At 45.9% G+C, this 13,551-nt stretch overlaps 1 protein-coding gene across 1 annotated transcript in view; it reads left to right on the top strand.

The window, feature by feature from the left end:
• Positions 1-13,551, top strand: part of babam2 (BRISC and BRCA1 A complex member 2) — a 118,841-nt gene that overhangs the window by 85,957 nt on the left and 19,333 nt on the right. The window contains exons 7-8 of the mRNA XM_079527409.1: positions 11,856-11,965; positions 12,576-12,613. Coding sequence (XP_079383535.1) covers positions 11,856-11,965; positions 12,576-12,613 — 148 coding nt within the window. The remainder of the gene's footprint in view (positions 1-11,855; positions 11,966-12,575; positions 12,614-13,551) is intronic.

Below are 13,551 nucleotides of genomic sequence, written 5' to 3'. Positions count from 1 at the left end.
TATCTGTTGTAGCATCATGTTTGATCTTAAGGCAGTATTTATATTCAGCTACCTCTGTGGAGTATGCTAAAGTGAAAGCTCTTTTATTTTCATTACATTGACACTCAAGGGCCTATTGGAAACTAAAACCCCAGTGAAGGTCAACACGAAACCAAAAATACAGACAATTAGAGAGGGGGCTGTCAGTCTCCGCCTGTGGAGTTCCACACAGCTCCAGAATGGCCTCAAGGGCCTGTGGAGTTCCACACAGCTCCAGAATGGCCTCAAGGGCCCTGTGGAGTTCCACACAGCTCCAGAATGGCCTCAAGGGCCCTGTTTGGAAATATTGGGCTTCAGAGGCAGCACAACAAACTTTGTCGCCGAGCTGTGCAATCTTTTGAGAGATTACTGTAGCCGTCGAGTCGTAGACGGCGCACACGGGCGAAAACATATCTCCACCCCTGCTTTCGGCCCGCGGAGCTAAAAAAGAAAATAAATAGGTCATCCTTTTGATTGTGTTAATTCCACTGCCTGTGGGTGTAACTGTTGCCTCAGGCACATTATAGTGAGATACTGTATATAAAGTTGATATGCATAAGATATAACATGAAGAGAATCTTACACGTTCTATTCATTATATTGTCTTCGTCGTATTCTCAGTGTGCCTGCTGGCAAAGCTCCATGTTTTCGTTAGAGGGAGAGAAATCACTTCGGTTAAAACATTTCCATACGTTAAAGAACCACTGACTAACCGTGTTCTCGTATTATAAATGTGAAATATCATTGTGCTGGATTGTAATAGTAAAATCTTAATACTTAATCGTATACTTAATAACAGTGCTGTTACAATAAACCAAGCACCTTTTTCGGTGTCTGCCTGGCCTTTATCCCATTTTGGGCGGGAAGCCGGGAACCCCTTTTGGTGTTAGCATTATGTTATGCTTTAGCTATTGAAAAATAGCAGATCTACAAGCTCATAGCGCGCCACCGAGTGGCGCGCTATGAGCTTGTAGGTCTGCTATTTTTGAAAAATCGAAGAACGACTGACATAGAAACATAGCTTTTTCAGAAAACTGTCAGGATTTAGAAGACATTTTTAGAATCTGATCTCAGGTCAAAATGGGTTAATAACAGTGCTGTTACAATAAACCAAGCACCTTTTTCGGTGTCCATTAGACCAAACATTTTGAGTACAGTAACTGTTCTATTTTTCACGTTGTATTGCACAACCTGCCTGGCCTTTATTGTCCGTGCTGTCACTAATTGATGGACTTAGGAACACGCTGGCAGCTATTGCCTCCCGAGATTACTTGTTGCCACACCCATCGTGCACGCAGACCTGCACACTTTACACACACAGACGCACAAACAAATGAGCACATTGTTTTTCTTCGAATTTCACACACACCCACACTCACAAAGCACTTGTGACTGTGGCAACAGGGCAGTGTTTGGGTGTGTTTGGGTGTGTTTGGGCCAATGGGTGTCCCGTCCCCGCACACCCCACCTCTGGCAGCACAGTCCACAGGTGGAGCCATGTGTGCTCTGTAATCTCTCCACTATTGTCCTCATGACAGAATATAGCTCAGACACGGGGGCGGGGCAGGGAAAGGGGGGGGGGGGGGGGAGGGGACTATGCAGCGAAACAGTTGCATAGTTAATCATCTACCATACTGGTCTCACTACCTGTCCATTTCAGAGAGATCGCTTCAGGTATGGAAGGCAGGTCTACTGTAGGAAAACAAGGGCCTGTGCTTTGTACATTTCATGCCGGGGACTTTGTGTGCTCGTGGACAATGCGTGCCAACTGGGTCATGTGGTGACTTGTGGTTGTGTGTCTTGCATAATCTATGTTTTGAAGTGTGTGTGTGTGTGTGTGTGTGTGTGTGTGTGTGTGTGTGTGTGTGTGTGTGTGTGTGTGCGTGTGCGTTGCAGCACATCATTAGCTGAATTGTTGTCAATGACACATTTTGGCCCCTGCGTGTCTTGTGACTGTAGATCAAGTCTCCATCCCACCTATAAAAGGTGTGGTTTAGGCCATCACTCAGTCTAAACATCATCATTACTTCTGGACCCCTTTAGACCTTTCAGGAGCTCAACATTTTATCACGCCTGCCAATGGCAGTTGTATAAGGCAAAAATGGGGCATCTGCAACTGGGGCGACTGTGGCTCAAGAGGTAGAGCAGGTCGTCCAATGATCCATGGGTCGGCGGTTCGAATCCCGGCTCCTCCTGTCTACATGTCGAAGTGTCCTTGGGCAAGACACTGAACCCCAAATTGCTCCCGATGTGCTGGTTGGATACCTTGCATGGCTTCCGCCGCAATCGGTGTATGAATGTGTGTGTGAATGGGTGAATGTAATGCACAATCTATGTAAAGCGCCTTGGATAAAGGCGCTACAGTTGGAGGCCATCGATATTGTCCTTTTCTTTTTGCTGAGGTTTGCGTGATCTGCGCAAAAGGACAGTTAACCCATTTTGGGCGGGAACCCCTTTTGGTGTTTTAAACATTGTTATAATTTAGCTATTGAGCTTGTAGGTCTGCTATTTTTGAAAAATCGTGAAAATATTTATTTCAGAAAACTGGAGGATTTAGAAGGATTTTGAGGTCAGGCCTAAATGGGTCAAATGATAAGGGACAATATCGGTGGCACCCAACTGTATATAAATGCACCATTTACCATTTACCAACGTTCTTGTTCAAGCTGCCAGTAAGTAAAGCAGGTACCTCCATGCATTGTTTAGAATGGAAGTGAAAGGCAGTCAAATTAGGCTGTACCCTTCCCCAAGTATGGAGTCATACGTCGTAGATGACGGACGACGGACGTCATACGCTGGCCAGACTTCCACACTTCCAATCGGAGGTACAGTATATGTGCTCCAACTGTGCACGTGAATCTCTGTAGTTTTATTTCCTTTTCGAATGCCATGTCACGCCGTCCTCTGCCTCGCTTGATACTTGCCAAAGGCCTTACACCTGATTTATACTTTGTATAGGCTTGTCATGTCTCGCACCGAAAATAGCAGATCTACCAGTTACCACTGTGTGTCAAATCAGGACACGGTTATTTTTTGTGCGGGGTCTTGTCGGTTGCATGTTCATGTAAGCTAGGTTTCCATACTGTCCTCTGACGTTACTCTCCTTCTCCAGCGGTACAGTCAAATGTTCTGTATAGCGTTGGATAATGGCAGCAATTTCTTCTAACCTCCACTGTCATGTTCTCCGGAGAGAGGGGGAGCGATTATTCCATGAAAGGAAGGGACATACCTTTAATGTATGAAAATCGTACGGTTCAATACAGTGAGCTTTTAGTGGAAACACTGCCTCTAGCTCTTGTCCTTCAAATTGCAGCCATTATATTTTGTTCAAAAGTAGGCTCATCCGGGGGCACGGTGGCACAGTTGGTAGTGCTGTCGCCTCACAGCTAGAAGGTCCTGGGTTCGATTCCCGCTGGGGACGCTGTGGGTGCTGGCGGCGTGTTTCCTCCTCCACGTCATCAGTGCCCATACCCGAGGCGGGGTTGGCGAAAGGGCCTTTCTGTGTGGAGTTTGCATGTTCTCCCCGTGTCCCCTAGGGCAGGGGTTCTCAACCTTTTTGGCCGGGGACCCCCGAAAATGCTTTGGCAACGTCTCGGGACCCCCGCCCCGCCCCCTCCCGACCCCCAATATAAATTGACTGCTACAATAACCTTAATAATAGAGACAATACACCATAAATAAATACTGAAACCATAATCATTAGGGAAGGTGTATGCATGTACTATGTGTACTATATGTAAATTCTTCATTTCCACTTTACAGCCATTCAGTTGCAAAAAAAAAACTTTTTTCTTTTTCTTTTTTTTAAATAATTTGGGGACCCCCCAAAATAATTTGGCGACCCCTCGAGGGGTCGCGACCCACGGGTTGAGAACCCCTGCCCTAGGGTAGGTACCCTCACAAAAAACATGCAGTAATGCTGGTCTCTAAACTGCCTCCCCCTGGCCAGCCGGGGCGCCTGATGGAGGGGAAAGGAACTGGTTGGAATAACGTGTTCCTTCCACGCGCTACGTCCAACCAGGGAAACTCCCCCTGTCAGGTGTAAAGGAGCAACTTGGACACTCAGGCATGAAGGAAGCATGAGTTCAAGTCCGTTGCTCTCCCCATGTCCCCCATATATGGGGACTAGGTTGGCGGAGGGTGTGTAGAGCCCAGGATCACATTAGATAATTGACACAGGGGTGAAAAATGGGTTACAAAATTGTGGGATAAAAAAAAAAAAAGTAGGCTCATCCCGCTAAGGGTAGTATTATCGGCCGGTGTTCTTGAGATTTTATTTTGTATTTAATCCGTGGGAGTGACCACTGACCATCCACGTAGATTTCCTTTTCTTTTATCCCCTTTACATTACCTCTTAACTAATTTACCGCCAACAGCTCAGGGCGCCATCCAGTCATTTAATAGGTGAAGCATCTTATTCTGACGTCTCGTTTCACTCGGAAACCGAGAATCAGGAAGTAAAAATGTCCCGCGATTGTCATTTAATCCACCCAAAACATACTTTTTATAACCGAGGATCATATCGTTTAGAGAATTGAGCCACACTTGTTTTGACTGAGATATTATGATACTAAAATCTGTGTCCTCATCGACGGCATAAGCCAGCGGAATTTTCATTTCCGTGTTTTTCTTTTTCTTGAACACAGTTGTGAACCGCAATCAATTTATATTAAAAAGGCGATAAATATGGGCGGTAAATGAGTTAACAGAACCTCCTGGGAGGTGGCTTTGCGGGGCGAAGTGCTGTGGCCAGTATACAAACAGGGACTCTCATAGCTAGGCCAGGAGCTGGACATGTCCTTACTCAACAGTTCTCCTGTCACTCAAGCCGCCCCATTATGTTGACCGTGACATTTAAAGTTGGGTGAAGAAGGCGGACAAAAGCGCCCTCACCTCCTTCCTAGTGCCCCCGCCTGCAGAGAACCCCTCTTTACTCTGTGCGTGCGTGTGTTGTGACTTTAGCTGGACTTGGTTTTGGCGTAAGGACAGCTGTCACATCTCCAACCTGTCACATGTGACACGGAGGAGATGCCAGAGGCCGGGGCATCAACAGATACAAGGGCGGACAGAAGGAACACGTGTGTGTGTGTGTGTGTGTGTGTGTGTGTGTGTGTGTGTGTGTGTGTGTGTGTGTGTGTGTGTGTGTGTGTGTGTGTGTGTGTGTGTGTGTGTGTGTGTGTGTGTGTGTGTGTGTGTGTGTGTGTGTGTGTGTGTGTGTGTGTGTGTGTGTGTGTGTGTGTGTGTGTGTGTGTGTGTGTGTGTAAGGCAGGCCATGATCGAAGTGTGGTTGTGGCGACGTGAATGTTCTTACTTAGGGGAACCCTACAAGCGCACACACATACTCTCTCCCTCTCTTACTTCAGTCCATCGTCTTTCTCCAGCCACTCTTTGAGCTACTGAGTCACGTCCTCCCGGGGTGTGTAGTAAATAGTGCCTTAGCGTCCAGCGAGCTCCCCTGAAGGACTCCCTTCTTTCCTCTCAGTCCACTGACCTGGGACTTATGAGCGCCTCATTACTCCCACTGAAGAAGTCTCTTCATTAAGGCCCTGCCTATGGCCTGTGGAATTGAAGGTATTTTTAATGATGTTGCTCCTTTACATAAGCAAGACGCGCATGGCCCCAAGTCAATTTGGTTAAAAGGACACTAAATATGTGTGAGCATACAATCGTAAAATGCATTTATTTGCTATTTACTGCTGCTAGAAGTTTACCTTAATCACCTAAGACCTTTACATTTTTTTTTACAAGTAAAGGGATATTTCTGAAAATGTTTAAATTGTTATCGAGGTATACATTTCGTGGTTTAGCTCTTTTTAGATTCTCTGTAAGGTTTCTGTAGAAGTGTGGAGTTTAGCAACATTATTGAAATAATTGGTGGTTTTCACCACCAAACGGTGAACTGCACCAACATGAGCTGACGTTAGTCTCCTTTTCCAGCAGTACAGTCAAATGTTCTGTAGCGTTGGATAATGGCAGCAATTTCTTCTAACCTCCACTGTCATGTTCTCCGGAGAGAGGGGGAGCGATTATTCCATGAAAGGAAGGGACATACCTTAATGTATGGAAATTGTATGGTTCAATACAGTGTGCTTTAGTAAAGGGATATTTCTGAAAATGTTTTTAATTGTTATCGAGGCACATTTTGTGGTTTAGCTCTTTTTAGATTCTCTGTAAGGTTCCTGTAGAAGTGTGGAGTTTAGCAAACTTATTAAAATAACTGGTGGTTTTCACCACCAAACAGTGAACTGCAACAACATGAGCACTTGTCTACAGTGCATTTTGAGTTTTATTTTCCTGAGTTTAATTTTCCCCTGGGCATACTGTAGGTAAAACACTTGTCCACCACCACACCACAGAGGCCAGAGTCCAATGCCCTCAGCAGTTGTGCCTCTGGTTTGGCCAAGCAAACAAACAGAAGACAGTAACCATCCTTGTCGCTGTCCCCAGTGCTAGCTACTGCTACTGTTTGGTCGGGGCCGCCTGTTCAGCAGGGAAGGGGAACTGTATCAACTGTGGAAGATAATGGAAGTTGCACACACATTGCGCTCTCCCAATATACACTCCTTGCTCCTTTTAGGTGAATAGAAGTAGCTGGTGACCCCCATGTTTAGGTTAAACAAAGTGACATGGTGACCTCCTTGTAGGTCTGCTATTTTTGAAAAATCGTTAAAATGCGGCACAAATCTTTGAATAGTTATATATTCTTTCAGAGCGAACGTTTTTTTTATTTCGACGTCAGGCCTAAATGGGTTAATTAGAGCTGTGAGCCATGAGCCACAGCTTGGCTCGCACAACATAAACCCCTTCTACTCCTGGAAACGTATTCTTCTCACTCAACTTTGGCATGTTCACTTCTTCATTGGCCCGTAGGGACTGACTGTTTCATGGCACTGCCCCGGGACTGACTGTCATGCTGTCATGAAACAGTCAGTCCCGGGGCAGTGCCATGAAACAGCATGACAGTCAGTCCCGGGGCAGTGCCATGAAACAGCATGACGGTCAGTCCCGGGGCAGTGCCATGAAACAGCATGACGGCCAGTCCCGGGGCAGTGCCATGAAACAGCATGACAGTCAGTCCCGGGGCAGTGCCATGAAACAGCATGACGGTCAGTCCCGTGGCAGTGCCATGAAACAGCATGACAGTCAGTCCCGGGGCAGTGCCATGAAACAGCATGACAGTCAGTCCCGGGGCAGTGCCATGAAACAGCATGACAGTCAGTCCCGGGGCAGTGCCATGAAACAGCATGACAGTCAGTCCCGGGGCAGTGCCATGAAACAGCATGACAGTTAGTCCCGGGGCAGTGCCATGAAACAGCATGACAGTCAGTCCCGGGGCAGTGCCATGAAACAGCATGACGGCCAGTCCCGGGGCAGTGCCATGAAACAGCATGACAGTTAGTCCCGGGGCAGTGCCATGAAACAGCATGACAGTCAGTCCCGGGGCAGTGCCATGAAACAGCATGACGGTCAGTCCCGTGGCAGTGCCATGAAACAGCATGACAGTCAGTCCCGGGGCAGTGCCATGAAACAGCATGACAGTCAGTCCCGGGGCAGTGCCATGAAACAGTCAGTCCCGGGGCAGTGCCATGAAACAGCATGGCAGTCAGTCCCGGGGGCGGGGCAGTGCCATGAAACAGCATGACGGTCAGTCCCGGGGCAGTGCCATGAAACAGCATGACGGTCAGTCCCGGGGCAGTGCCATGAAACAGCATGACAGTCAGTCCCGTCCCGGGGCAGTGCCATGAAACAGCATGACGGTCAGTCCCGGGGCAGTGCCATGAAACAGCATGACAGTCAGTCCCGTCCCGGGGCAGTGCCATGAAACAGCATGGCGGTCAGTCCCGGGGCAGTGCCATGAAACAGCATGACGGTCAGTCCCGGGGCAGTGCCATGAAACAGCATGACAGTCAGTCCAGTCCCGGGGCAGTGCCATGAAACAGCATGACGGTCAGTCCCGGGGCAGTGCCATGAAACAGCATGACGGTCAGTCCCGGGGCAGTGCCATGAAACAGCATGACGGTCAGTCCCGGGGCAGTGCCATGAAACAGCATGACGGCGAGTGAACACTCTCCCCAACAAGCCGTCTTCGTCTCTCTTTCTCCCCTATAACCTCCTGTGAGAAAACACTGTCACATGTCTGACCCATGTTTTTTTTTTCTTCATGTCCTCTGTGTCACAAACCTTTCACAGCACACACACACACGCACGCACACACACACGCACACACACACACACGCACGCACACGCACACACATACACACAAGTCAACCTTGTTGTATACAACACATCGCAGAAACCTCTTATCTCCATATTTTTACATTTTGTGTTTTTTAATATCAAGAAGGTTGCACCAAAGTACTACAAGTACAAGTTCGTAGATCAGCTAGTTTCACTATTTTAAACCGTTTTTAAAAACAAATTATGAAAAAAAAGTACACGGTTTCCACCTGACGGCCACACAATATCTACCTTAGCACTATCCAAAAGTTGGGGAGGGGAGGGGTGGAGGGTGGGGGGGTGTCTCCTGTTATTTTAGTTTGTTCCTCCTTTCCACTGACGGTGTATGACTTGTGACAGCTCCTCGCCGTCTGCCGTGAGGAGATAAGTCTGAATCACTTCCACGAGAAGCCTCTCTCTGGCTGTCGGGTCCGATGCCAAAGAACCCCGTGTTTTCTTAATGGCCCCTTCCATCTTGCTCTTGTTTTGGCATCGGCCCGATAATACTCCGGAATGATCCTTAAAAAGGGCACAAGTTAAATCACCTTCAAAGAGACGGGAATGGGACCCGACAGCTACAAACTTCAACAAAGCCCCCCCCCCCAAAAAAAAAATGACACTCGCCCTCTCTCCTCCTAAACCCTCAGCTCCGTACCTATTCCCATCTGTCCCATATTATCAATGGCAAAAGCCTCAAGCTTTACTCAGAGGTAGTGCTTTTTAGTCGACTACAGTGATTCTATGAACCCATTAAAATCTTTGTCACTTTAGATTTTAACCACTTTAACCTTTACTTTATACTTTGGTTACTCAAAAATGGCAGATATACAAGCTCGTAGCGTGGCTGTAGATCTGCTGTCTTTGAAAACTCGTGAAAATGTGTGCAAATCCTTGAATATATATACATTTGTTTTGTATTGTTTTTTTTAAAGCAGACATTTTTAACTCAAATCTTTGCTTCTGTGGGTCCCTGGAACTACATATTTTGAGATGGGGGTCGGCGGCCAAATACATATAATTATCTGGGTCCTTGACATGAAAACGTTTGAGCACCACTGATATAGCAACATAAGTTTCTCAGAAAACCATTTCAGAACAACATGTTGCGATAGCAAATTCCCTATTTTCACCTCTTTTGCCATCTACCCATCTGTCATTTGGAGGCTCTGAAAATGACGAGTAGAAAACAAGGTGGATACGTGTTCTTCTTGGGGTATTTGTTTTGTAACAGATTTGTCAAAGATTTGTTTTTAACTTTTCTGCCTATATTGATAGTTTCAAGTGGAGATTGACATGAAAGAAGGGGAGAGACATGCAGCAAAGGTCGTCATGAACGGGACTCGAACACGCGACACACTGTCGGGCCAGAGCCTATATGTGGCATGTGCCTGGACCACTAGGCCAGCGCACGCCCCCACAGGACATTTGCACAAAATGTGTCTCCTCTGCATTTATCTATCTTGACTATTAGGAGCTGAATTACAGACTGTCTCTGTCTGAAGCATTCAAAGAGATGGGAGTGATTTATATCCGCATCGTGGATTTGATGCGTTGTGAGCTTGTAGATCTGCTATTTTCGGTGTGTGACAATTGGGCTATGATGGCTTGAAAGATTAATTGTATCTGCCGTGACAAGAGGAAGGAAAGCCTGACAGTTGCAGAGAGCCATTGTTATCATTTATTCAATACAATACAATAGCACTTTATTAGTCCGTGAGGGCAATTAAATGTTGTGCTCCATAAAAACAGCCAGGAAACAGACATGCACTCAGTCACAAACAACCTCCCTAGGACCACAGCCCGTCCGATGCCACATTTCTGTGTCTGACGCCTATCCTGATATTGGAGAGTCCTAGAACCCTGATTGCCGATGTTTTGACTGATATTTTTACAAAAATAAAACTTGCAACATTTTCTGATTACAAAAACTTAGTTTTGATTAAAGTTTCTATTCGAGAACAATTGAATAAAAATGAACACAACTTACGAGGCTAGCAATACCGACCTTTAGTATGCAAAATCACACTTCAAAAAAAGTTCTCAATGTTTGAAGTTGCTCAGCATTGACATCATGATAAATTAGTATGATGATAAATAGATGGTTTTGTCTGTGATCCTCTGTAATAATTGTTTTTTTTTTGTTGTTTGTACGGAACTGATTACTTTGAGATTTTATTATCTGTGTCATGGCTAATGGAATCGTTTGAATCCTATAATGTGTAAATTGTAATCATCTTCATCAAAGATGGAGAGAAACCCAGTGATGTGAAGAAATGTTATGTCTAATCGCCTGGAGCGTCATGTGTGAACAAACCCTTGAAATCGAACCCAAGAGTGATAACAATTAGCTCGCATGCAAAACAATTAATGCTGCTCCATTTGCGGGGGGGGGGGGGGGGGGGAGAGAAATGCCCAAATGAGCGAATTTTCCTTTCGGCCCACTGGGCTGCTTGCTTCACTCGTATCGACTGACGTTCTCCCCCTTCTCTTATATACCTCTGCGCTTAGTTAGTTAACGAGGTTGGACACGACGGCGGCTGTGGAGCTGTGAGCTGGTTGCTCTCCTGTGCCTCTGCCCATAGCGCATGGTGCTGCGGAGAGTTGCTCTGCTGTGCCTCTGCCCATAGCACATGGTTCTGTGGAGAGTTGCTCTCGCCACAGAGGGCCGCGATTTTCACAAATGGACGAGTTCAAACCATCTGTGAGACTTTTGCTTAATGCCGTCGAGCCCCATTCTGGAGAGAGAGAGAGAGAGTGAGAGAGAGCCCAGAGTACTGCATGATTTTGAATCGTTCTAATGACAGGGCTCCCTTGCTAAGAGGCCACACTCTTAGCAAGAGTGTGGACGAGAGAGAGGTGAATCCCAACCTTGAAGAGCTGGACGGGGGGGTTAGCGCAGGACGCAGCTCCGTGTGACCCTCGGTAGTCGGTACAGTATATATCTGCCTCACACATGAGTTGATTGGACCTCCCCGTCCTCCTCGGTTTCAGTCTCGTGTCGCAGCTGTCCGAGTTAATTTGGTGTGAAGTGAAACAGATGTTTCTACATGGTGGTGTGTGCCTCCCTCTCCACGACCACCACCCACTTTGGTGTTTTCAAACAGCAGGCGTGGATGCTGCCAATGTCTTGGCTGTGTCCATACAGGCCTTGTCTTCAACACAATGCACTGTTCTTCTAGCCTGGAAACCAGATGAATATGACCCAAAAAAAAGCCCTCTGCAGATTAGTCTGACCCCGCTCGGTTGTGATCGGATTTTGCTGCCCCTGAAGTTGTGGGGCACCAATCAAGAACCAGATTGCAAATATGTGGCGGGTTTATCAACAGAGGCATTGTTTTTAATCCACCCCTTGGGAGTCCAGGTTCCACGCAGAGATTCCAGACTAATATCTACGCGGTTTTTGATTGATTGATTGAAATATTTATTAACAGTTTACAGAACATTTCAAGCACAAACTCAATACAAAGACTGTTAACTGAGTGGACGACCCAATTAAGCATTACACTTACACAGTGATACCTGTAGGTCTGCCAGGCTACTGTTCACATTTGTGTCATGTGATCACTATCACAGGTTATTGATTGGTTGATTTTTAAATCTAATATAATTCTCTTTCTCAGGACACGGCGTTGGATCCCGGAGAAGATGTGGCCTTGCTGTCAGTCAGTTTTGAAGACGCCGAGGCCACCCAAGTATTCCCTAAACTGTACCTGTCCCCCAGCATCGAACAGTAAGTGCATTGATTGATTAGTCTAGCCTAGCGTGTGTGCAATCATGTATTCATCCATCCATTGGTCGGTTAAACCAGTGGTTCCCAAAGTGGGGTCCGGGGACCCCCAGGGGTCCATGAGGGTTCCAGGCCGAGTCCCCAGCTAAATGATAGTTTGGAGCCAAATGGACCCTTATGGGTCTGTAACTCTGAGAGTGTACAAATGGAACCAAATGGACCCGGGTCCATTTGGTATCATTTGTACACTCTCAGAGTTAAATTAACATTGATTTTACAATATAAATTGGGGTCCCAGAGAGAGATAGAAATGCCATTAAATGGGGGTCCGTAGCCTATGTCAAACTGGGGGTCCTTCAAATTAATGTAACGTGAATGCGTTGTGAATGGAACGCTGCCTTACGTCATCCTGAATAATCCCACGGCTGGGCGTCTGGGCTCGTCAGTTAACTTCCAGAAGATATATATATATATATATGCAGACAGTATAGCCATGTTTACATGACACTTAAAACAAGATTTAAAATAAACCCGATTTAAAATATCCATGTACTGTATACACCTAAATAAACCCGATCAAGCCCAACCCGATTTAAATTCTAATCTGGTGCAGATGGGTGGTCAACCTGATCAAGAGGACATTTCTTCCATGTATACACCTTAACCCGATTAGGATCTGATATGTTCTTTCTGCACATCAAAACGTCAGGCAATTTCTGTTACTTCCTCCTTGTGTGGCATGCACTTCAGGTCTGGCCTCTTATACCTACAAAACATGTAGGTGACTGAACTTTTTAACTGTACTTTTGAGAATGCCGAATTAGTTTTAAACTTGAAGCCGTGCTGGTCAGTTTTAGTAGTGTGCTTCAAGTCAGACCAGCTCCGTTGCAACTCATTGAGTTGACCCAGTTTCACGTCTTTTGCTAGTGATCAATTCATCATTTGGAACCACCTGCGTAAAATTCCACAGTGGCCTATTTAACATTTTAAATGTCTTGCATTCCATGTACTCTTAATATTTTTCATTAGATATATATATTTAATATTATATTCTTTCCATTGCAGGAAGGTACATTGAGGGTAAAATGTGAAAGCTGAATTCATAATAAATAGTATTGAGTCGAAGACTCAGACCATAAGGGTAATTAATTACTAGCCTCAAATTAAGCTGGAAATACCAGCTCCGACAAGGCTGTACCATTCAGTACCATTGCTAAACAGACACAGTCCAAGTAGTTGCATTCTCGACAGAGATATAGGAGAGATGGAAATATGGACGATGTGAGGACAGGTTTCTTGGTCTGCCTATTATGTGGAGATTCCTGATGTCTTCTGTGTGTGTGCTTCCTTTTGTGCCCACGTTGTTTATGGTTATGTCATCATAGTGACGTGGGCGTGGTTTGTTTATGTTGTCATAGTGACGTGGTTTGTTTATGTTGTCATAGTGGCGCGCCGTTGTTTGGTTATGGCTGAGTCAGAATGACGTCAGGGCTCTGCCCGTTTACAATTCGAAATAATATAGCTGCAAGCAGCGATAAGACCAAGCCATAGAAGCAATAAAGCAATAAATAAAAAAGCTATACGCAATA

The sequence above is a fragment of the Electrona antarctica genome (genome assembly GCF_951216825.1).
Source record: "Electrona antarctica genome assembly, chromosome: 18".
NCBI classification, from domain to species: domain Eukaryota; kingdom Metazoa; phylum Chordata; class Actinopteri; order Myctophiformes; family Myctophidae; genus Electrona; species Electrona antarctica.
This window is presented reverse-complemented; position numbering and strand designations above follow the sequence as displayed.